We start from the raw sequence: 25926 nt of genomic DNA, 5'->3' as shown, positions 1-25926 counted from the left end.
TGAATACCTTCATCCTCTCTTGTAGCTAATTAGTGATTGCCGTGTACCGTTTCAGTTCAGTTTTTCTTTATTAGGTTGATTTGGGGAACTTTTATTGAGAACACGACGTAGCATATATTCTAGTCAGTAGACAAAACTACCAGGCTTTTCAAGTAATTTTTTTTAATTTGTACAATGGCTGAAATGTAGACTAAGTTTTAAGAGGTAAAAAAATTAAACCGTTCATATTTTACTATGAAGCGTCATTTTTAAAGTGTTTTAACTAAGCTTCTGTCTGCTTCCTATCCACCGTAGAGAAAAAAATGGCTACTGGCACATTTAAACATAATTCTTAGTACAAAAAGATTAAAAAAACTCACAAAAACGCACAGAAAAGTTCCAAAACCTTCAAACCTAGCATACACAATGTTGTTAGTACAGGTACGAATTCCCCCCCCCCCCCAAAAAAAAAATAATAATAAATAAATAAATAAATAAAATAATGATAGCAATGGGTATGTTAGGTTCGCAAGATATTGTGCTAAGACGTACAGCCACCATCTTTTTCCGTTCGGTGGATTCCGAGAAGGATAGTCACGCGAGAATCGTCTTCCTCACTGAACCGCTGTACACAAGGGGTTTTTCGAACGTCTACCATAAAAAAATTCCTTAAGGTGACTCCATACAGTTATTTGGCGCGCGGCGACTGGGTACTAAAGTGGCGCGAGCGCGCGCAGTTGTTTTCTAACTGTTACATGAATTTTCATTATGCTGGCGCGCGAAACAAGGCCAGTTTTAGGCTGAAAAATAAGGCTATTTTAACGAGTTTTCCACAGTGAATTTTTCTGAAAATTGGCTCAATGTTAGGATGTAGCTGGTATTTGTACTCAAAAAGAAAAAATCTTTGGGAGAATTATACTTGGACAACTGCAATGAATGGCAAAAACGAAAATTGCAGAAATTTCCAAACGTATGTACAGAATTTTTTTTTTTTTGACTTTACGAGGAGAAACTTTGGAGTTTCTCTCTTCTTTACACAAAAAATAGCGAAATTTTACGGCGCGAAATTCGGACAAACCCGTTCTGAAACTAGCTAGCAGTGAACGAATCAGTGGATGTACAATTCGCTGGTTGCCATGGAAACGGGTTTTACCAAGTTGTAGCGGTGTTTTTAGCAAAGCATAAGGACTTAGGTACTCCAAACTATGTTTGAACCCAGATATTTTCAAGGGGCTGAAAGAACCAGAACACCAAGAAAAATATATATAAATGGTATAGAGCCACCTCAAATACCCTGTTTTTCAAAAAACGCCTTTAAGTCACGTGAGAACTGACCTACATCAAGACTGACTAGAATGTGTTACAAATCCAGAGTTACGTAATGACAGTACAAGTACAGCGACAGTTGCCTCCTGCCCCATCTTCTGTCTCCATAGCAACAGAACCTGATAGACCTGTTCTCGTGAGCGATGCGGGTACTTCTTTTTCACGTCTCGTATTTCCTGCTTGGTAAAGCCCAGTTCACGCGCCAGTGGAGTCCAGTCCCTTTCACCTATTTTGCCAGCAGCGTCCACTAGTACCTCATCTGAAATTGCAGATTCATTTTCTGGCCTAGCCCTGATAACAGAACAAATTAAACATGATTGGCATTTTACTGATATAGTGTTAATTTAAGAAGCAATAACTTTCCACGTCCTTAGTGAAGTGACCAGTGCATTATCTACTATTTGCATCCAAAATGTTGAATGTGTTAAGGGGGGACTTAACCTAAACGCCATTTTTCTGCCACTTGACACGGCTTTAATGGAAATATCTCGTTCACGTTTCAAGCAATCCAAAAACTCTACGCTCATCCCGTTAATCTATGTTGTGGGGTGTTTTGTGAATTTTTGGGTATATTTGGGAGGAGATAGTTTTTCTATAAGCCAAGGATTCGTAAAATTAAGAGAAATGAGAAATATTGAAGCTTGAGTGAAGTTTTAAAATTAGAATTAGTAGTTAATAATTAAAAGACGGACACCAAGTTAGTCCACTAGCAACCTAGGGTGCTCTTGCGTGGGTATCAACTGTCTGTTGGTGTTCCAGAAATCATTTTCTTTCTTCTATCCCTTCTTAAAACCTCTTCAAATTTCATACAAATTTAGGTCAAGTCCCCCCTTAATTCTTACGATATAGTTAAATAAATTTGAATTTCAACGAATTGATACATGACCCATACATCATCTTTTCCAGCTGGATGTTCTATAGGCAATGTTCTATTTAGCGCAACTACAAACTTGCACAAATTCAGAGCTCTTCTTGTAAAGGTTTGTTCTGTTTCCCCTACACAACCAGCTTTTATGAACCCCTTCTACACTGTAAACACTGCACTGATAAAAAAAAGAGAGAAAACAAAGAGAAATAAGAGGAGAAAATATTGAAAACGCCGATGACTGTTTGGAGACAGAATATTTTATATTTTCATGTTCTCACGTAACAGATGCATGAGGTCATTCATCAACCCTATGAACGCTCGTCTACTGGATTCGCTTACCCTGGACTCAGGTAGATTTCGAAGTTTGTACTTTCTTCATTTCAAAAGCAGTATATGTTATTCACCTGTCGGGAGATCTGTGATGGGAAAAACTGTACCAGAGTTTTTTTCCGCAAGAAAACAAAACCCAGGTCTTGCAACCAATCACGCAACGAATCCGCCCAGGCTCGTGGGCAAGATTGAAAAATTCCACCCACTACCGGAACCAATCAGATTGCATGATTTACAGAAATCTGCCCGCTCACTCACTGCGAAAAAATAATATTTGTTTATCAAATTTAACTTTTACTCTAAAGGAAGTAACCCTTGATCTAGCTTCACTATACACCTATAGCTTCACCTGGCCGCACTGTTGGGTGGTTGAGAGTCCATTTCCGCTGGGATGATGTCAAACTTTATGAGTTTGGTGATTTCATCTTCTGGAAGTTGTAATACCCAGTTAACCCACTGATCAACATCAATGTAACCTGAGGGATGCAATAATAGTTATTATTAACCTCAGATGTAATATCGGAACATCTCTTTAAGGAGAAACATACAATGCATTCAGACCGAATTAAGTTTGAAGTGTCACTATGCTTTGCTGAATAGGCCACTTTACAGTTTTGTACATGGTGAACTGGATTGTAAGCGAGGCTGGGGGTGACCTTGTTTTGATACAAACCTCAGTGCTTTTCCTATGTAAATGCAAACTAGTTGGCATAAGATTGTATCCAAGGCCAGGCTACTAATCACACAACTGTAAAATGGCCTACAAGGAGGAGGGAAGACACTACCAGAAATTGATAAACGAAAACACATCTCAAGTTTTAATCAGTGTTGAATGCCAACGTTTTCTGGTCTTTGAGCTAACTTAGGTAGTTCTACTTGTTTCAGTCTATGGGTCATACATGCTAAAGTGTGAGTATTCAAACGAAAGCCACTGAGAAGTACCTTCCTCTGGTGCTGTTTATTATGCTGTACAAGGTGGTTCTAACTTTGAGTCTGTGGATGAAATCCAAAAGTGTGACCACTCAAATAAAAGCTACTGAGCAGCACTTTGCCTGGTGCTGTTTAGTATGCTATACAAGGTGGTTTTAAATCTTGAGTCTGTGGATGAAATCCTAAAGTGTGACCATTCAAATGGAAGTTATCGAGCAGTACTTTCATGTGATGCTGTTTTGGTTCTAACTTTTGAGTCTGTGGGTCATATCCTAAAGTGTGACCATTCAACTAAAATTTATTGAACAATACACTTTCCTGTGGCGCTGTTTCTTACCCTGTACATGGTGGTTCTGACTTTTTAGTCTCTGGATGAGATCTCCAAATGGGGGGAGGGGAGAGGGGGGTGGTCAAATCAAAAACCCTTTCCATGGGAGGATGGAATGATACATTGTGAATGATTTGATTGCCATGTATGGGAACAAACCTTGTTCTTTATCATCAAGTGTTTTGACCAACAATTCTGCTTTTGACTTGGCAGTTTCCTACAAGAAACAAAGTAAACAAAATTATAAAACAAAACTGGGCCCAGGCAGCTTCCCTGCGGGACACCACAATTCAAATGAAAATCATCTGAAATCCCAGCGTCGATATGAACACATTGCTTTCGATTAGATAGATATGAGGCAAACCAGTCATGGGCAGAGCCGATGATTCCAAAATTATTTTGAAGGAAATTGAGAAGAATTTCATGATCTATGGTGTAAAAAGCTGCACTCAGATCTAATAGCACTAGAAGCATTACTTCCTGATGATCCACAGACACAAGAATATCGCTCTGAACTTGAGCAAGGCAGTTTCAGTTGAAAGAAATCTCGGGAATCCTGATTGGAAGTGTTCTCTGTGGTCAACCCTGTTTTGATAATAGATTTTAATAACACAACATGAAAATTGACATTAAAAAAAGGAAAACAAGAAAAAGAATTTATTTAATGTCAATAATATGGGGAGTGCTTGGGGGAACCATGCATTTTTCAGAGATAATGAAGCAATGTATGGCATTTTTTTCCAAATTGACGCTTTATTTCTTATCTCTAAAAAATGCATCAAGGGCACTTGCTAAGATCTGCTTTCTCCGCATAGTTTTAAACTGCACAAAGTAGGCACCACCCACAGGACACCTGAACATCTGGAGATGCGCAGAACGTATGTGCAATAACAAAAATAGGTACCATCCTTAATAGGCCTTTGGGCAGTGACCTGGTCAGTGGGTTTCCTGTGGGGATTATTCAGTGCCCCCGTGTAATATCGAATTTATTCAATTAACTGCCCTGGGCATTTATTTAATTTTGGGCCAATATGGGTGGGCGCTTGTCCGAGGCGGGGCTTATTATTTTCCCAACATTTTCAGCAAGTGAGGACATTTTAAGAGAAAAACAAAACAAGGGATAACAAGTTTATTTCACTTCAACAAGACAAAACAATCTGCAAAATCTAACATAAACAAAATAAAAGTTCATTGACTACCACATCTAAAACCAATTTTGGAACACAACTGATGCTCCTCTTACTTCACACTGGGCTAGTGCAGAATTGTTTTTTGCTGGTTGGGAAGGGGGGGGGGGGTGGGTTGGGCGCTTATAACCTTTTTGGGCTTTCAGTGTGGGCGCTTATTCAAGGTGGGCACTTATTCAAAGGTGGGCAATCAAATAAATACGGCACACCTTATCAGTGACAAGAACAGGAAAGGAAGAAATTATCAGGATCATACTTACTTCATCAATGTTGCTGTCTAGCTTCATGACAATTTGCTGCAATGCTGGAACATCTAAGGGTTGTGACTTGTTGAGCAACTTAAATATACCTAAACAGGAATAGAAACAGACCATGGAAATGTTCAGAAGACTGTTTGTTTAATAGCTGTAGCATTTTGTGCTGTCATTTTGCATTATCAAGGATGGTGCGTACTAATAAAGATGTATTTTTGTGTGGTTTATGACTATGCGGGGAAAGCAAATCTCAGCAAGGGCTATTGAAATCCAAAAAGAAAAATGGGGGTTACCACACATTTTTTTAGAGATAATTATTAAAATCAACAATTATTCTAAAAAACAGTAAAATACTAAGCTATGTATATGGCTTATTTTTTCCAAATTGAAGCTTTATTTTCTCTGAAGAATGCATGGTTTTTTGGTTACCCCAATAAAGAAAATTTGATTCAAAAAGAAAGAGCACTTGCTAAGTTCTGCTTTCTCCACATAGTTTGAAACCACGAAAAAATATCCCTTTATTAGTAGGCACCACCCATAGGAAACCCAAGTATCTTCATTCGAGATGCTCAGAATGTATGCACAGAAAGGTATGTGCAGAAATAAAAGTAGGCACCGTCCTTAAATGGCACAAGTACCTTCCAGCTTGTCCTCCAGGCTTGCAGTTTTCCACCACATCAAGACGCCAACAAATGCATGGAAGGTCACATTACCATTCTCATCTCTTGGAAAAGTCCTCCAGATCTAAATTAACCAACAAGATAAACAGAAAAGTCAAACATGTTTAAATGGACACTTCTTCCATCTTTATGGATACCTCTTTATTATGGAGAGCTCACCTGTGTGGTTACAGAAAATATCCATAATCTCCCCATTGAAGGCCCCTGGAAATTGTGAGGGGAAGGAAGTCTCAAAAGGCAATGTTTTAAAGGAAAGCAATAGAGGTAAATTTTAAGGGCTCGGTGCTTAATAACCGACTATAACTAAAGCTGGTTAGATCACTTTTTGAATGTTAATATATCATTGAAACATATACTTTGAACTGTGGATGAAAGATCAAATAGTAACAGTAGCTCTGATTTGCTGCTTTCTTGAATATGACCTTCAATTCTTTCAGGAAACATGGCCCCAATGTTTTATCCACTGCTTTATGATTAAAATAAAAATCTTGCCCATAATCATGAGTCTTTATTGCAAATGAAGCACAAAGCAACGGATAAAACAAAAGGGACAACGTTTGCAGAAGGCATCAAGGATCACAGGCAAAAATCCTGTGAATCTGGGCTAAAACAACAAAAAGCAATCTAAGAAGCACTATAGGGTTGGTTGGTTACACATGTACACCGAGCCATTCAATTGAAATCTCCATAACAGGGGTTAGGAGATTTTCTTAAACAACACATTTTCCAAGGCCTAGTTGTTCAAAGCATGATTAAGCTAATCTTGGATTAACAAGAACTTTGATTTGAGTTTAATTGCTAAACAATAAAGATTTATGCAAAAAGATTTTGTCCCTCAGTTTTGACTTGGACTTTTCCTTACCATTAGCTTAAAAAAATATTCAATTTGAAAAATATTTTTAACAAGCGTGCTGAAAACCTCGGTTATCTTTTAAACGTGGATTAGCTTTAATCGGGTTTTGAACAACCAACCCAGAGAGACAAAAATGTAATCTACCTCTAATGAGGTCACCTCCATAATCATAGTGGGAGAGAGAATTGTGGGGGGAGGGGGAGGGAGGGCAGGAGCACAAGAAAAAATACAAAAGAACCCACTGTAGAGGAAAGGCAAGTAATTCAGAAATGAAACTGTTTCATTTCATTCATTTCATTCAATTCATTTCATTAGGCTGTTACCCACTTGTCTGACCAAAGGGTCTGAAGAAAACGATGGATATTGAATTACTCCATTTGGCAGTGTTCCTTCATCATTTGGGCCAAGCTGCTGGAAGCGGAACCAGAGACGCTCCACTTCTGCTACAGGAACTGTAAACAAAAAAATTACAGATCTGAATAAAAATGAATGAATGAATAATAATAATTAAGCACCAGGGTTTATTCCAGAGCGTGGCTTTGCAGGATTTCCGCAATTCGAAAACAAATGCCGCATAAAATTTAAGTTGGTGCGTCAAATGGGACACACAAAATTGTGCCCAAGGATAAGTGCTTATTTTCTGAAATAAAGTATTCAAAAACATCACTGACAACAAGATTGATATGACCACAGCTCTTAGGTGCCACTCTATTCTCTATTCCTCTCTATTCACTCTATTCCTTTCTCTTCCTTCCTTCTCGACGAATAAATTGCACTTTTTTGAGCTGCTTCTGAATAGACTGTACAAAGAAGTTTTATTATCTGTTTGGCGCCCCCTTTCTAGAAAAAGACGCCCTAAAGCTACAGAAGGGGACCCACTGGGCCCTCATTAGCCATTTTCTAGAATCAACTCTGAAGCAGTGAGATCTTACTAGTGTCTAGAGTTCTGTAAAGACTGATTTAATACATCTTGTTTAGTGGTTTAACATGGTCAGAAATTGAAAGTAAAGTGCAAAATGAGCTATGCTAAACACTATCTAGAGTGCATCTAGGAGTCTTACAGTAGGAGCGATGCCTTTGTATTAATTTTCTTCTTTTTTTTCTTCCTTTTCTTGAGCTGCCTCGAATAGCTTGATAGCTGAGGTCATGTTAGGGGTGGGGGGGGGGTCGGTATGTCCCCCATCTGAATTTCAAACCTTTACATGTTCCAATTTCGGAAAGACTGCATGTTGCTGTAGGAATTTCATCTAATGACACTGATGTCGATGTCGCAATTTCGAAAATTCCAAAATAATGTTTTTTCCAATCTAAATGCGTTGTCATAATTCTGTCGCCGAAACCTACTGTCTTGGGATAACAGGAGCATTATCAATGAAATTCAATAGTCAGTACTTTCAAAAAGGCGAGATGCGAACTCAGGGAGAAAGGATAAACTCGGTATGTTTTCAACCAGAAGACTCACGAAACAATGACACGTAACTGTTAGAAAGTACAATCTCATTTTCTTCTCACTGCCCCAAATGCTATCAAGTTGCTGGCTTATTTAAAATCGCCAATGTCGCTGTCCATTTTGCTTCTATTTTTGTCGCTGTCGCCATATTTTCACAGGAGCGGTCTTGTCGTTCGTCGTCATTTCATTTCCCTCACGTCCCTGTTTCAGAGGCATGTCGCCTGTTGGAATTTACCCTAACAGGACCTCATAGCTACCTGCAGGTTCTCAAGTTGTTCAATGCAATTCAATTGTAAATAAGCACCATTTTACCACTCTTTACCCCTAGATGTTCTTTCCCAAGGAGTCAGATGATCTGAGCTTACAGTGGCATCAAACAACTATAAGCAAAAGGTTAGTGGGGTGGGGTTGGGGGGGGGGGGGGAAGTTTCTCTGTTCAGCTATTTTCGGTCAATTTTAACAAGCCCCAAACTTTGACAAATAAGAAATTTACCTGAATTCATGTACATACCAACATATTCTTCAGGCGATCCTGGCTTAATTGTCTCAAACAATGGCTTTAACACTTCTTCAAGATGGTCTACCGACTCATCATCTGTTGTTTCGTCTTCAGCTCTGGGTGCTTGTTGCGGTTGTTGCTTATTTCTCCTCAGGAACTTGAACATCTTGAGTTGTTACCCTCCAGAAAATAAGGCTCCACTTCGTCGTCCTTCATAAGAACCTGCTAAATGTGACTGCATTCTCTTACATTTCAGACTGAAAAGTTGTGAAAATCATCGACCTGGGCGCCATGTCTGTTTTGGGTGCATACTTCATGTAAAAAAAAACGAATCCTGTCATGTAACCCAGAATACAGTATTCGTTTTTTACATGAAGTACTCACCTCCCTCGGCTTTTACTTGCAATGTATTCTGGGGGAGCAGAGAGTTTTTATGCGTTTCATTTCTCCGTTTCAAGGACTTTGGATTTCTCCATGATTAGAGGTACTTTTTCACTTCCATTGAAGACTTAATGGCAGTCAAGTTCCCTTCAGTTAGAACTTAGGCTCCAGTTCGGCTAGATTGCAGAATACCCTTCCCACAAAATATCTAACTTAAAAAACTGCAAAATCTATCACCGCAGAATCTAATTTGCATCCACTACGGGACTGCGGACCGCAGTAGCACTCTAGTTTAATACATTCCTCGTTCTTTAATCCATCCACTTCTGGACTGTTGAGCGCGGTAGCACGGACCACGGGTCTCAGAGTAATGCACCTTGCGAGAGAAGGGGTATTCTGCAATTGCTCTACTTAAAGGTGTTCCCTTGAAATGAAAAGGAATATAAGATTTATTTGATATTTCGTCCTAATCTAAATATGTTTGCTCCAAAATTGAAATAAAAAAGGGGGTCACCATGCTCGTTCTTTAGAAACGAAGCATTGACATATGGTAATTTATGCATTTTTTAACAAAAAGGACTATAATGGAGCATTTGCCAAAAACAGGAATTATTTTCTGAAGAGATTAGTTAACAGCTCATTTCACTGAATTTTTCACTGTGCATAAACACTGCTCCTCCAGTCCCGGGGGGGGGGGGGGGGGTGCACTTGACCCATGTTTGGGTGTAGGGGTGTAGGGGGGCAGCTGGGGGTTTGAAACCCTGACCCTGTTTAGGACGAAAATAACCTTACATACCTACCCTGTGTAGGACAATGTCCTCAATTTTAAGACCCTATTTAGGACAGAGGACAACATCTAACTCTTGTGTTACACAAGTGTTTATTGGCAAGGCCCACTGTCACTTACCGGACGTGATGTTCCAAGCATTGAAACGCAAATACCAATATTACAACAGATAAAATAATACACTTCCTAGAAGTGATGGCGAAAAATCCCAAAATTTCGCATTAACAGCGGTGAACCTTAAGTGGAAACTCAATTGACGTGAAGCATTGTTCACTTAAATAAATGCAGACTAACGTCTCTGATTTCCGATTGCCAAATATTGGACGACAGTCTTGCAACCATACCCTGTCTAGGATGGGTCCGGGACAGACTCGCTTGAAAATATATACCCTGTTCAGGACAGAGGGGCCAAAAACCATACCCTATCCAGCGGCACGTCCCCGTATAGCCCATATAGGGGAGTACCCCCCCCCCTCCCCGGGTCCTCCAGTCCTCCAGTCCTCCAGATGTGACTGTGTGACTGCTGGACTGAAGGACCACCAATTGTACTAACTTAGGAAAAAGCACGCTACACATGTAATATACCTCATTCTTTATTAACCCTTTAATCCCTAAGGCAAAACGACATTTTCTCCAGATCCAAGTCTACAAACTCAATGTCCATGTATGATATACCATTTTAAAGCTACTCATGAGTGTATTTCATAACTGATATAATTATGAATGAGAAAAGTTATGGCTTTGAGATAAATGGCCTTAAAATGTAAAACTTCAAAAACGTCCCAATCCTTGTGTATATTAGGTATACCCCTAAACTATAGCTTATTTTGTAGGTCTCAACATCTTCATTAATGTGAGAGATGTCTTAAGACCCACAACTTCTAGGGAAAAAAAGTTGAAAAGTTATGGGGGTGGTCAACCATATCACATATGGGAGGGGGTTAAGTTTCTATCCTTTTAATGAGTAGATCTTCACAAGACCATCTTGGTGTGAAAAATTCATGGAAATCTGTCAAATATTGACAGAGTTGTGGCCTTATGTGCCAAATGGCACTCTTAGGGATTAAAGGGTTAAGCCATTAGCCCTTGACTGCAGGACAGAACGACCGCCAGTTGTACTAACTTAAGAACAAGGGTACTGCACATGTAATATACCTTGATCTGGACATTATCCTGCAGTCCTGCAGTTGCACAGTAAGTGGCTACCACAAATTGTTCTAACTAGTCAGGTATTCGATGAGTAATTTAACCTAAGGTAGTACATCGATTCATGGCTCTTCAGTCCTGCAGTCCTGGAATTGATGAATTCTTTAGTCTTAAAGACTGAAAAATTCATCAATTACAGGACTGAAGGGCCATGAATTATACTACCTTAGGTTAAATTACTTATTGAATACCTGGCTAACTAGTACAATAAGAAGTATATGGTGGACAGTGAGTGCACGTTGCAGGTTAAAGGGTTAATTTTGTACTTTCTCAGGTTGGACAAGAACGCTGCGTACTCTGAGAGAAAGAAGAGCTTTTCTCAGACATTTTTCAACTTCCTTCAAGGTTTGACCATTAACTTTGTTATTAACAAAAGTGAACAGTACATGCAGTCCCCCTGCAAGATGCATCTAATTTTCTAATTTATGTACTATGATTTCAGTCTTTCCCCATACTATTTGCATTTTAAGCCATAAATGGACATGGGTATGCAGATGCTATGGCTGTACTCTGAAGAGGCTGTACCATTTCCAACAAATTATAGACTTAAGTATTATTCATTTTCACATGGACATGCTCCAACAGACTTTTATTCCCTTCACTTCAGGGTGCAGTTTTGGTTGTTGTCTTACTGTTATATGAATGACCTTAAGTAGTCTGTGAGTGTCAGTTAAACCTTAATTTGTGCAAGCTACCTTTTTTTATTTATTGTAAATGCCACTTTGGAAGGTTTAACTGGTGACCACAGGACTATGGGATCAGCATCATCACCAGCCAACTGTACTGCTGAGTCAGTCACAAACTTTCTCCACGCCTTCCGGTCTTGTACCGTGCTTCGAATCTCTTCTGGTTTTGATGGGTATGCCTGGCTGATTATGCTGGCAATGTACTGAATATGAAACATCAGCTTTGGGCAACCGGGATTACATTTGCCATGTTGAGGGTGGAAAAGGGTGTACCTGTTGACCAATTCATTCTCTGGTTTCCTGAGGATATGCCCTAAGAAGTGGAGCTGTCATTGTTGTATCAGCTAGATGAGCAGATCTTGTTTCACTCTCTTGAGGACTTGTTCATGGGGGATACAGTGATATTAAACCTCCTGGTACCAAATGAAAATGAAAAAAACAGTTTTCTTTCTCTTAAATTATGCACAGTCATGTAGAAAATCCCAAGTGCTCTTCCCAAGTTGTAAAAGCGCTTCCCCTCTTAACTTGTTGTGTCAAATGTTGTACAGGTCTTAGGTTTGTTTATTTATTTATTTATCAGGTAATGACCTCAGTGCAAGAGACGATAACTCAAAAGCTAACAGAGGAATTTAAGGTGAGAATTTGAAACTTTTTCAAATAAGTTAGAACTAAGAACTAATTAGTTTGCTTCATTTTCTAGCCTGCCTATTTAGATGTCATCAATGAAAGTTACATGCACAATGTACCAAAAGGTAATTTAACCACCTTTTAAAAATATATATGCAGCTTGAGTCACCATTGAGGACACCCCTCAAATAACCCCGTAACCCACCCCTACTCCCATTTGAAAGTCAGAAGTTTGAGAATTTCCATTTAGCTTATTTGTCGTGCAACTCTTGACAAAGTTTGAAAACATTTTGTTGACTCTTTGACCTATCTAATCAACGTTTCTAAGGCTTGGCTTATCAGCAAGTCCAAGTTTAGCTTGGATGGGCAACTACTGTAAGATCTGTACTGACAGTAATTTTCTGCTTATTTTCTAAATATTTACAGGTTCAGAAACTCACTTCAAAGTGGTGGTCGTGTCAACAAATTTTAATGATAAACCTCTTATAAAGGTCTGTAACAAGTAAATAAAATATACTAAACAATGTATAAAATATGTGAAACAAAATTGATGATGAATAACACAGAATTCTTTCTTTTCTTTGGAAGGATTTTGTTAGGGCTTGGTTTTGGAGGTAGACATACTACTGGCCTCCCTTGCAGATGCTCTTAATTGGCTCGTCATGCAATAGAGGAAAGATTGCATGACGAGCCAAAAGAGCGTCTGCGATTGACTCATCGGGGCTAACATACTACTGGTCAGGAGAAATTTTGTCCAAAGAACCTGGGCAGGCAATGGTGGTTTTAAATTATACCAGTAATGTAATAAAATATTTCACTGGCAGTGTTGAAATTGGAAAACTGATGGTCTGATCACACACGTTTTTTGCCTGCACGATTCTTCAATTCATGATGACCCTCTTCTCCCAGTTAAAAGTCAGCCGTCAAGCTTTCTTTGGAAAAATGTCATCTGAAACATTTGTAACGTGGGGGATTTAACGTTAACTTCCGTTGTCATTGGGTCACAAAAATGTTGTTTTAAAAGCCAGCAACAATTCATGAAATTTGTGTCATAAGTTTCTACAAAATAAAGGCGTTGTTGCACATTCAAGTGAATTTTTCCAGCAACTTGCAATGCAAATATGCCAAGTGCAATCAATTTGCGGGCATTAAAAGTACAACAGAGTTACCTCTATGCAATTTGTATTGCAATGAAAATCGTATCAATTTGTAAGTTGCAGATAAATACCTCTTACTAACGGAGTTCAAGGTCTGTACTGTAAGTTACGGACCAAGCTTTTTCCCGTTGAATTAAGCCCTTGGACCATAACTCAACGAGAAAAAACGAGGATCCGCAAGTCACAGTACAGACAGAGAAAACGAGGTTAGTAAGATATTTATTATATCTCTGAGGTTAATCAGGCATGGGGGAAAGGAACAAGTTTCATATTAGGGGGGGGCAGTACAGTGAAATAGGGCCTGCAAAATTGACCAATAATATCACTGCACTGTGCATCCTAAACTGAGAGATATAATTAAGTGATACAAGATGAGTGCATGGTCAATGCAAATTGCAACAGGATGCCCTCGTCACTATTTCCAGCATTCTGCTAAAGTATAAGAACAGAACAAACACAAATATCACTTAAGTTTAAATTAAAACACTTCTATTGAAACAAGGCTTATATCTAGACAAACAAACTAATTAAGAATTTTTGGTACAAATTCTTTTCATTGAGTGTCACTAGCTGTCTCTAGTCAGTGGTATCATTCAGGATTGTAATTATAAACTCTTGTCTGTTTGAAATATCAACAGAGACACAGAATGGTCATGGAAATTCTAAAGGAGGAGTTGGCATCTGGTGTTCATGCTTTATCAATACAGGTAGTAACAGTTACTTAATCTTTATTGACTTGATAGGAAAAGGTGTATGTCATATACGTGTAGACCTGAATGATGTTGGGACAGGAGTGTCTTGTCCTTCAGGTCATGCTTGGCAGAGCGTGTTGAGTTTCGATTAATTCTGAATGACATTATCAGTTGGCTTGGTTAATTCATCCACTGCCTTGGGCTTGTTCCCTTAAGTGATTTAAGCTTCAAGTTGACCAGTGCCTTGGGGCCAAGTACCATTGCACAAAAGCATCTTTGTGATGCATTTAAGGACGTGTCGGTGCCCACTACTAAAGGTATTTTTGTGTGGTTTTTGACTATGCGGGGAAAGCAGATCTTAGCAAGGGCTTTTGAAATCCAAAAAAAAATCTGGGGTAACAACATATTTTTTTTAATTTTAGAGATAATTAAGTAACAATAATTTTATTCTAAAAATCAGTAAGGTATAAAGCAATGTATTGCATTTTTTTTTTTCCAAATTGAAGCTTTTTTATCCTTGAAAAATGCATGGCTACCCCCAATTTTATTTTTGGACACCAAAAGCATTTGCCAAGTTCTGCCTTCTCTGCATAGTTTTAAACCACACAAAAATATTCATGTATTAGTAGGCACCACCCACAGGAAACCCAAGTATCTTGAGATTTGCCCAGACTATCATATATACGCACATTAACAAAAGTACTGGCACCATCCTTGAGCGATTTAGGCTTCAAGTCAGTGTCTTGGGGCCAAGTACCACTTCATAAAAGCATCTGAGTTTGTGATGCAGATTCATTGGATGACTCTCTGGTAGACCGAAAGATCGCATTAGCCATTTTACACAAATTGTAAAATATTTAGTCTACATAATATCCAGTAGACTACTGCTATCTCAAACACCCGGGGAACTTAGGTTTGAAACCCTTGTTGAAAAGGTTATTGATTCAGAAAGAACTCTTTGTATTTTAAATAGAAGAAAGACCTTCTTCCACCCGCAGTTCAAGTATTATGTTTTAAATCAGTTAATTTTATTTTTATTCATATATTCATCATTCACGGGTATATTACAAATTCACAAAATGACCAGCTCCCAGTTGGCTTGATAGCTCAGTTGGTAGAGCATTGCACCAGCATCACAGAGATCATGAGTTCGAATCCCATTCAAGCCTGAATTTTTTTCAGCCTTTCTTTTAGCAACTGCTTAAGTTGTACATTACATAACTACGAGTGTCTTTCTTCTATTTAATTTTCCACCTGCCGTTCAAATATATGTTTTCACGTACTCATATTCATGTTTTCTTTGTATTTTAATGTTCCAGGCCAAGACTCCACAGCAGTGGGAAACAAGTGGACAGACAGTCCCCAGGTCACCACCCTGCTTGGGTGGCAGTTCCAGATAACAGCAAGAAATGCTATAAATTAAGAGATTTATGCAGCCAAGTGACTGACTGACTGACAAGCGACCTCAGGCTGTCTTAGAATTGGGCCAATTTTAGCAAGATGAACATTCATCTGTTGCAATGGCGGTGCATAATCTACAGATAAAATTTAGTTTCCATAGTTTGGAATTGACTTGTCAGAATGCTCACAAGTTTGGTTTCTGGAGCAGGCAATCCTGTCTCAAGTTAGGGGCATGATTTTACTGTGACGACCATTGTTGTGATGTACAGTTGAAGGCTTTGAAATCTGTCAGTAAGAGTATCTGGTTTCACATCATCAAGCTAAGTTTAGGGTACAAATTCACTGCAAGCAACATAATCTTGTCACATTACTTTCATTGCTGTTCTAATTAAGTTCTTTATTATGGTTAGCCAATTGATGCAGTCTCAAATTTAGTTGTGATCCATAGTTTTTGGAATAAAATTAACAAATTGAAGGGGTGCGTGGAATAAGGCCCTAAGTGACTTTTGATGTAAGGTCAAATTTTTCCTTTTGTTTCACAAGTGAATACAATGAAATTTGGAAGGAGAGTCTAGCTTTTTATCAGAAGTCACTTAGGGCTTTTTTCCAGGCAGCCCTTCAATTGTACTGTGACTAAAAGTAAGGCTAAATCAGATCGTAAGTTGCACTTTTATTTCAATATTTCGATCTTTCTTTATTAACTTCCACCTCACTACCACTAAAGACCTAATATATAACATTTACTACACTTAAGGTAAATAGTAGATAAGTGGAAATTTTGATTTTTTCAGACTTAAAGATTAGAAATTGAAATTTCAACCTGCATGATATGTCTACAATTAAATCTTCTGTCCAGCTGAAATACTACTTGTGTTCACTATTGTGCAGGTCCAGAAAATATCCATGCTCCCCCACGGAAGGTTTCTTAATTTGCACCCGCCATCCCCTTAGGAAATTCCAGTTAAGCTTCATACTTTGCTTCTAAAAGTTTGACTTTTAGAGTCCCCTCCCCCCGGGAATTTCCAAATAACTTCCATGGGGTGGGTATGGATTTTTTCTGGAACTGTACATTGACTTACTTGACTTAGTTCCTTTTCTCCTCTGGGAGAATAGGGCCGTGGAAACTGTACATTAAAAAAAAATAAAATGTTGTCCTCCTCGTCAGAGTTGTCAGAAGTACAAAGCACTTTTACAGAGATGTAGCTAAGAAAAACCTCAGCATTTCAGCCAGTGACAAGAACTCTTTCAGATGGAGAAATTCGCTGGTTGCTGGCTATTAGTGACTTCCCTGCTTTTATTGGTGAATGAGAAATCTACTGGGAGGAGAATTCCTCTATGAAGTCCCTTGCTCAAAATCCAAAGAGTTTACACAGCAACAAAGCCTTCACTCCGCTTTAAATCCTTTACTCCCTGAGGCAATCTTTTGTCAATAATTTAACTTTTTACAGAAATGTGATCAGTGTTAGATTTTAAGCCTGGACCAAAGTTTTTCAAAACCGAAATTAAGCTAATCCTTGGTTAAAATGTGAACTTTGATTCAAGTTTATTAATAATTAACTAATCAATAAGGATTCTGCCTGAGGATGTCCTGTGGTTAAGTAGTTCTAACATTTTATTCTATGAGTGAACTATATTCATTTGTCAAGTCTAACTATTCAGCACTGCTGAGCAGTGCTTTCCAGTGTTGATACACTGGTGGTTCTAACATTTGAGTCTGTGGATGAAATGCAAAATTGTAGCCAATTTCCAAGTGAATCCTTTCCAGTGGTGCTGTTTACAATATTATGCTGTGGTAGTGGTGGTGTTTGTTATGACAACATTGTTTTGTGGTGGTTCAAAACTGTTTTCATCTTAAACATGGACCCCCTACTATAAAAGGATTCTTGGCCAGGTAAAGCCACCAGTCATTCCATTTGCAAACACTGAGCTGTCAACCTTGCATAGTCTGTGCAATTTATAGAACATTGACAGGATAAATTTTAAATTCATACTCGAATTTGCATCCTGAAAAACAAGAGAAAATTTAGTCAAAAACAGCAATAATTGTTATCTCTGAATTGAGGTATTTTAAATAAAAAATCATCTTAAGTTTAAACCTTAGATTATATTTAGAAAGACATGTTTGGCATTTCCACAGTGTTCAGATCTGTCTTTCTCACTTTGTCTGTCATCACTGACGTGATGTTGGAGGAGTGACTATAAAATGGGACAAAGGTGGGAGAATTCTCTCTTCAATTTATCTGAAGTGCTGGTTCAAGTGAGAGCTATGGGCTCTTTGCTCTTAACAAATAATAATCTAATAAAAATGCAATTTCAAGAGTGCGCTTGAGAGTAGTGGGAGTCAAAGTCAAGCTTGCGCTGCCTGTGGTTTCATCTTATCACTGAAGGCTTTATGTAAGATCAATGTAAAGTCTCTTCATTCCACATTCACAGCAGAATTTTGCATTTTCCACGGGGTATTTTGTTCCACACTCATGACAGAATTTAGACAGCTTCTTGCCCGCACTTCCTTCTCTTTGCCGACCAGTACTAAACTGGGGCGTAGTCTTGTGTGATCTTTCTCTGGTGGAGAATGGGGTGTGGTCAGTTGAGGGGGGTGGGCTGTGACTGTTGAGTCCAAATTCATCAAATAAGGTTGGGCTTGGGTCTCTTACTGCAATATGCCTGGAAAATTATACAGAATGATTAAAATTAATATTAGAGGGATTAAGCACCACATGCGGCAAACGTGAGATATTTCGTTTATACTTTCTTGAAAAAAATGAGTACATACAGTGTAGATGAGAATAGCTAGGCAGTGCAAAAGAATTCTGGCCTTCAATGCTAATGCAAAACTACTCAATTTCTGTGAGAAACTGAAAACAGTGAGTGGCAAATGTAGGGCAAAAATAGCCATGTGACCAGTCGTCTCTGCCATTTGCTGTAAACGTGGTGCTTGGCCTCTCTATTTATGTGGAGTTTAAGATCAGAGTTTGAGATCAGTAGGAATTTTATCAGTTAAATATTGTGTCCTAGACATTATACAGTGTACAGACGCTGGAAATTACAATATCATAAAATAATATTATTGGTCATAATTGGACATGGCCCAACCATGCATTAATAATTATTGTATTTCTAATAAAATTGAGTGTGTTGTCATTTGGAGCAGGTGCATGTTGTTACTGAATGGGCCAAGTTGAAGAACTTGATCATTAAAGCTTGCAAACATGGTGGGAAAGAAAGAGAATAAATGAGTGTGTCATGTCTCCGGCCTTTCAAAGCCACAAATGAAAGAGTAGTAACCCCTCCCCCCCCCTCCATATTTACGTCATGCTGCAGAAACCTGATCTGGATTCCAACTGAATGAACCACCTGGTCTATTAATAATTGGAACCCTTGGACTGGACTTAGTCCTAAACTATAAGTTGCGTACACAATAAATTTATTATAGTACTTATGGGAGGTGTGGTGTTGGAGTGGTTTATACAATAGAGACATGAACTTGCAATCCAGAGGTCTGGGGTACATGGCCTCCTCTCTGGCTCACTAGATGGATTTCTTTCACATAGTCTCTAGATTGAGAAACATTAATCCTTGGTTGCACTTTGTAAATAGCCAACTGTTCTGCTACATGCATTGGTCATAACAGTATTGTAAGTTGTAAGTTATAATTGCCATTATTAATGTTAACAACTGATCCAAAATAAATTTTATTATTACAGTGGAACCTCGATTTTACGATATGGCAAGGGAATAGCAAAATCATATTGTTAAATCGGGATATCGTTGTAAGCGAACTCCAGATTTATAAATAACTTTTGCTGGGACACAGAATGTTGATTGTTAAATCGGGAATATTGTTAGATCGACATTCGTAAAATCGAGGTTCCAGGGTAACTCTAGTACTAGCAACTCAGTTCCTTCAGATCAGGATCAAGTCATACCTGTTTCTTCGACCTGATGACGATGACGATGACATCCTATCCGACATGTCAGAGTAGTCTGATGTGGGTCGCGTGTACCTTGTTCCTGACCCCACCCTCCCTCCAGTGTCACCATTTGATTGACTGGATCGACGGCCATATCTGGCTTCTCTTGTTTCCACCACAGGGGAAGCTTCCTCATCAGAATCAAAGAAATTAGTCTGCAGTCTTTCTTTGCTTCTTGTTCGGCCTGAAAATGTTCCTGCAAGTGTTTAACACACAAAGTATGATTAAGATATTAAATACAATAATTTTTTTATAACCAAAACACAAGATTGTCGAGATATGTCCAGAAATGCATGCAAATGAGATGCATGAACTGTATGATAGACATCAAAAACTGTCCCCTACCCTAAATTCTTTTGAGTTACTAAAACACAAATAATTCTGCCAAACATGAAGTAATATGAAAACGACAAAAAGGTCTGTCTTATATTAAGTACCCAAAATCAGGGTTAGGTGCATTTCTGGACATAAGTGAGATTGTCCAGGGTCACTTTTGAGTTTGTGTAAGCTTGACAATAGTTGATGTTTTTTTTAGGTAACCAGTCTTGGGATCAGCAGATAAGATTAGCCAAGAGCAGATTCTCACTAACAAGAAATTCGAATTGATACAAGGTTGTTTCTGACTTCTGAGTCTGCAGATAAACTCCCTAATCGAGAAGGTTGTTTCTAACTTTTAAGTCTGGAGATCAGATCCTTAAGCGTGCCAATGAGCAGTCTATAATTCCTCAGCTGAAAAGTCAGTGACTTCTTCACACTAAATTGAGAGTCTCGCCCATCACTCCAGAGCATAAGCGTGGAGAGATAAATAACATAATTGCAGACTATACTTTCCAGAAAATTGTATTTTTATCGGAAAAAATATGCTACTGTGGTTCCAACATCTGAGTCCTACAATGAGGGGAGACCATTCAAATAAAACCTATGTCCAGAGCAGTGCTTTCACAAAATGATAGCACTGTTCATTGTACTGTGCTAGGTGGCTCAAACTCCTCAGTTTGTGGATTAAAGTGAGTAGTACAATTCCTGTGGTGCTGTGAACTAATTACACTGTACAAGGTGGTTTTAACTTGTCAGTATGTGGATGAAGTCCTTAAGTGTGACTAGCTTCATTTGAGAGCTACTGAACAGTACTTTCCTGCGTCAGTGTTTATCATGCTCTACAAGGTAGCCAAGAGGAAGCCACAGACTTTTGAGTCTGTGGTAAGGAACTAAAGTGTGACCACTCAAGTGAAAGCTGTTGATCAGCATGACCAGCAATTTCTGTGTTGTTGTTTGTTTGTTCCTTTTCGTCTCGTCATGACCTGGATTTCTGGAAACATCGCAGCCACTTCTGAAGATTGCAAACAATTTTCCGAAGACTTCTGAACGTTGCCGAAAATGTCCGATGATGTTCCAGCGACCTTTGAACACTTCCGATTTGAGCGTGTTGTGATACAGTTAGGACACAAAGTCGACATTTAGCAATTTTTTTGGGGAAATTGAATTGAATTTTTGTTATTAATGTGTTGATTTGTGAGGCGGGCCTAAGAAATTGTCCTTGATGCATGAGATTGATGTCTTTAGTCTGCAGGCGTGAGACTCACTCACAATGCATGAGAGTTAGCAGGTATACAATTCTGATATTTTCTAAAATGAATTTTTGGGATTGGTTTCCTCTTGAGTTTTTTTGGTTTACCTGTAGTTCCATTTATTCCTCTGTTTCTCTGCTGTGAGGGTGAACCCTTCTGTGGGCTGACACTTGATACCTGTTTTCTCTTAGCACTGGGTGATGCAAGCTGCTGTCTACTATAACCTGACATAGGAATACCACCTGGATGAAAATCCACACAGTATTATTCATAAACATCCTCATGGGAGCCCATTCCATCCACCAATTTTATGCACTCGCACATGATAACAATTTTGCGCTCAGTTGTACATGAAAAAAGAAAAACCTGACCAAAAGGGTTGCCATTAGTAGCCGACAGAGGGCTATTAGGGCCAGCACAGTGAAGATAGCCAGCTTCTTAGTGTTGAAAATGACCACAAAAAAAAAAACAACAACAACAAAAAACAAAAACAAGAATAAGAGTCTCTCTCAATGACACTTGGTGGATCTAGGGGAGGGACCCAGGGGATGCAGGGGATGTACAGCCCACTTCTCCAAACCTTCACCCTATTTCAGACCAAACTATGAAATTTTATGGCATAGTCATAAAACACTCCGCAAAATATAGTAGGCATTAAGAAATCAGAATCTCTCTGACCATCTTGAGTTGTGCAGAATGTCATATATGCGCAGTAGCAAAGGCAGCACTGTCCTTAATGTGAAAAAGGGGTGAGAATCACATTTAGCCATCCTAAATTTAAGATGTATCCTAATGTATTCTAAGTCTTGGAATACAGGGCGGCCTATTGCTCAGGAGGGGTGGCAAATAATCTTTTAAAAAAATATATGTCATTTTGTTTTAATTAACAAAGCTGTCTTGGAGCGCCAGTTTTTGCAATGCTTGGAAAGCCTCAGACTGGCAGAAAAGATTGCTAGTTTTACCTCCCTGAAAAGTCAATATTTTTCCCTTTAAGGAACCAATAATACTTAAAACTCATGTTATCTTCACTTGGGATAGTTTTACGAGTCCAACTCTGGTTTTCTTACCACTATTTTGACCAGGAGAAGAATACTCGGATGCCACTCTTGAAGATGCTTGCCTGGATTTTGCTGCAGATGATATTGGCGTGGCTGATCCTGTGGAAGTTTTCTTTCCAGGAAGTGGTGGTTTATACTAATAAAAGAAAAAAATCCAACAACATTGGCAATAGTGTTCTCAAATTTCTATTCAAATTTCATTCAAGCGGACAATTGATCATCCCAAAATCCCATCAAAAAGCCAGTGTCCACATGACATTTAAACTAACAACTGAAGACTGACATGTTTAGATGGTACCTTGTAATTGTTCACTTATTGGTAAATCTGAACAATCATCTTGTGTCGAACACCAGCTCATGGAATAATATCATTGTTAAATCCCCCATGCATGGCTTCTAAACCAATCAAAGCTCTAGAATTGCGTTATCCAATGACCCAAATTAATTAAAACAATATAAAATCCACAAGCTATAATTTAATTTATTTAAGCACTCTCAACAGGTCATGAGCACACGCGGAAAAAAGAAAAAAATTGACAGGAATCAAAGCCACATGGCCTAAATCTACACATTGGTCGGACCATTTACTAAGTGTCAAATGTTACATTGTACAATGTTAAAGGCATTCTGTGAGTTGTTTATCATTATAAATACCTGTTGCCGCTTTGCCAGACTTGATGATTTTGCCGATGAAGCGTTAGCTAAGCGACTCTTTTGCTCCTTACAAAATGGTATGTGCCTCTCGGCTGCATGCTCATTGAACCGCCGACTGCAGTGTGGACATTGCACATAGTCTGGGTTCACAGCTGGTGGGGGAGGAGGTGGAAGAGGTCCTCCAGCCTTTTGAGCAACTGTTACATTCCTAGCAGCTCTGATGTTGGAAATGAATTCTTCATGTTTCTGTCTCCAGTTTGACTGTGAAAAAATTTAAAATGCCATTTAACTAATAATATACTTGGAAACTAAAGATATAATAACTGAATGGCTAAATGGCCAAAAACTATAATCAATGCTAAGTCAAGATTTGTCTATAAAATTCAAACTGCTCCCGACAAAATGTGAAGTTCTAGAAAAAAATCCATACCCACCCCATGGAAGGTCATCGGAAATTCCAAGGGGGAGGCGGGGCTTAAAGCAAAGTATGAATCTAAACTAGAATTTTCTGGGGGGGATGGGGGTGAGGGGTGCAAAACAAAAACCTTCCGTGGGGGTATGGATATTTTCTGGAATTCAGCACAATAAGTTCTTGATAGACATACAGATTAATTTTATGTAAAAATCCTAGTTCCTTTTTAATCACTTTTTTTATTATTTTTTTAAAATCTTACTTCAAGGCTCAAATTTCATTTTCAGTTTTGCTAAATCTTTTAAATTCCTTTGTTGTCCTAGAACATTTTGTTTCATTACTTAAGCCATTAATATATGATCTTGTAGCATGGTAAAAAAATTATCCTTAGCCTGCAGAGGTATGGAAGGAAAAGGAGGTTTTTTGCTCTTTAACTATGGACTTCAGATCCCAAATTCAATTTTTTCGCCAGACACCTGGCATAAGTGACAAGGAATGCAAATGCAAATGGCCTAAGTTCAATTCCTGCATGAAACATTGCTCCAATGTTTTTAATTAAAAATATTGATTGCTTTATGCTTCATTTGCAAATATAAAAACTTATGATTTTTGGACAAAATTTCTGTTTCTATCATAAAACAAAGCACAGAGAAGCAGATAAAACATTGGAGCATGTTTTCTGAAGGAATTGAAGACCATGTGCAAAATGTCTGGTTAATCTGAGCTAACACAACAAAACGTGATCTGAAATGCACTCAGTTATGCAATGAACCCTTACAAATTAATAAATTAAAAAAAAATTAAAAAATTATAAATAAAATACTAATCACAATAAATATTAAATTTCAATTATAAAATTTTATTTCATTCCTGCCACAAAACTACTGTTTTCTTAGCCTAAGTGGTATCAGGGGCCCGTTTCTCGAAAGTCCCGGTAACTTACCGGGCCCGATAAGTATATTTTTTAAATAAATGTTTTTTTTCGCCGATTACACATTGATTAGAGACATGGTACTTGGCCAATGTTTTCATAGAATAATTTATAAGATTTTAAAATTTAGTATTCAAAGCTAACAAAAATTGACTTCTGTTTAGAAACATTCATCACCAAAGACACTTATCAGGCCCGGTAAGTTACCGGGACTTTCGAGAAACGGGCTCCTGGTGTTTGATGAAATTTGATGCTCCTAACCTTCTTTGCACGGGATGATAACTCAGACTGAGATTTTGAGGATGTCTTTGGAACGTCCTTCGGGAGCTCTGCTGTTCTCTGCTTAGACGAATCAAATGGTTTTCTCTTTTTCTGCCCTTGACAAACTCTTTCATGTCGCACCTAGTAACAAAAGAAGAACATCAATTGATGCTATAATATTACAGATTAAAATAGCTGTACCAATTGACCTTAAGGTCTATTCCTGAATTTACGTCACAAACTGATTTGCATTGTATTAAGTCTTTGTGAAAATGCATGCAAAGCAGTTTGTGACGTAAATTCAGGAATAGACCCATGCCCCTTACTAGCTCGGTCATGGGACAGATGATGGCTAGATTTCGTAACTTTTACAGCCTATAAAAAGTCAAGATTTGGTTGAAAAAAGGCGCAAACAGGCTCAATGTGTTTCGAACAGGTGCAAAGATTTATTTAAGCGAAAAAAAAATTTTGGGGTTAGGTGCACTTTAATTTAGAAAAGAGGAAACTATGGACCTTTCTAAGTGACAAGTCTGCAGCTACTCTGTATTCTTCTACCACTAAGTGATTAGTGGAAAATGGAAAAAAAGTACCAATACCCTTGTATGTGATGTCCAGGCTTATAACTAAGGGCATTTGAGGTGATTAATATCCAGTCTGTATATGGGGCATATTCCTTAATTTGAACAGCTCATTTATCCATGTTGTGGAGCATTTGTCTGGGGGTGGGTCAGGGGTGGGGGTGAAATGATTTGAGCATAATTTATTGTTCCCAAGTTTTATTTGCCACTGGTAGGTTTTTTTGTTTGTTTTTATTTGTATATTTCTTTAATTAACCTTTTAATATGAATAGCAAAGTAAGCTTATCCCTGAATCAAAAATAGATCCTTTCCATACCATGATATGTCTTTGTGACCTACTTTTGAGAAGTAAGCTTAGTTACTGTCTAGTAACCTTATCTTCTTGTTAATCAAACAATTTTTATATTAAACGCATAAGCTTAAATTCTCATGTAACATGAACTCGTCAGTCACATTCAAATCAATCTGTTGAATTAACTGCTTTTCATAACATCAAAGCCAATTAATTTCGCAGGTGGATCTGTTCACTTGACAGTGCAACAATAAACAACAGAAATAAACAATAACACCTACAAGTACAGTTGGGTTGAAACTTCTCCCACAAGAGCAGCATTCAGCGAATTTTGGAGGAGATCCCGTATCACGAAAAGCTGAAAAAAAAAATAAGATATAAAAGCATAATAAGACAGCTATTGATTGCCTTCTCCAAAATAACAACAAACCCCTTACCGTCAATATAATCCTCCGCCATAAACCCGTAACCAGGTGAAACTGTCAATGCGTCGCCATGTTGGATTCGTTGCTCAGAGGAAGTGAGACATTTCATGTGTTTGTACATAACGCATACTTGCCTCTCATTGCTGCGCCCGCAA

General features: G+C 38.3%; 3 protein-coding genes and 1 long non-coding RNA gene across 8 annotated transcripts in view; 2 read left to right on the top strand and 2 right to left on the bottom strand.

Moving 5' to 3' along the window:
- Positions 1-25926, top strand: part of LOC146480139 (uncharacterized) — a 110833-nt gene that overhangs the window by 75774 nt on the left and 9133 nt on the right. The gene's annotated exons all lie outside the window — the stretch shown is intronic.
- LOC146480142 (uncharacterized) lies at positions 146-9016 on the bottom strand. Of its 2 annotated transcripts, none has more exons than XM_085109999.1 (7): positions 8697-9016; positions 7063-7187; positions 5841-5946; positions 5209-5297; positions 3921-3978; positions 2859-2979; positions 146-1599 (listed from the first exon to the last, which is right to left on the bottom strand). In XM_085109999.1, exons 1-7 carry the CDS (start codon positions 8848-8850, stop codon positions 1320-1322), a joined length of 933 nt encoding a protein of 310 aa, XP_084966125.1. In that variant the 5' UTR covers positions 8851-9016; the 3' UTR covers positions 146-1319. The 2 variants fall into 2 exon arrangements, with proteins under 2 accessions (XP_084966125.1, XP_084966124.1); XM_085109998.1 differs by having other exon boundaries at positions 146-1596; positions 2853-2979; positions 8697-9015.
- Positions 9067-16693, top strand: LOC146480141 (uncharacterized). The gene is made up of 7 exons (XM_085110012.1): positions 9067-9168; positions 11333-11403; positions 12325-12378; positions 12445-12496; positions 12798-12862; positions 14167-14235; positions 15540-16693. Exons 1-7 carry the CDS (start codon positions 9090-9092, stop codon positions 15618-15620), a joined length of 471 nt encoding a protein of 156 aa, XP_084966138.1. The 5' UTR covers positions 9067-9089; the 3' UTR covers positions 15621-16693.
- Positions 16272-25908, bottom strand: LOC146480140 (uncharacterized). Of its 4 annotated transcripts, none has more exons than XR_014864778.1 (9): positions 25784-25908; positions 25628-25704; positions 24477-24617; positions 22873-23133; positions 22228-22354; positions 21268-21402; positions 19548-19788; positions 16747-18285; positions 16272-16684 (listed from the first exon to the last, which is right to left on the bottom strand). XR_014864778.1 is itself a non-coding variant. In XM_085109990.1 (8 exons), exons 1-8 carry the CDS (start codon positions 25890-25892, stop codon positions 18012-18014), a joined length of 1365 nt encoding a protein of 454 aa, XP_084966116.1. In that variant the 5' UTR covers positions 25893-25908; the 3' UTR covers positions 16272-18011. The 4 variants fall into 4 exon arrangements, 2 of the variants coding, with proteins under 2 accessions (XP_084966116.1, XP_084966117.1); XR_014864777.1 differs by having other exon boundaries at positions 16752-18285; XM_085109990.1 differs by having other exon boundaries at positions 16272-18285.

The sequence above is a fragment of the Pavona decussata genome, unplaced genomic scaffold, assembly GCF_977016875.1.
Source record: "Pavona decussata unplaced genomic scaffold, jaPavDecu1.1 SCAFFOLD_55, whole genome shotgun sequence".
Taxonomy (NCBI): Eukaryota; Metazoa; Cnidaria; class Anthozoa; order Scleractinia; family Agariciidae; genus Pavona; species Pavona decussata.
This window is presented reverse-complemented; position numbering and strand designations above follow the sequence as displayed.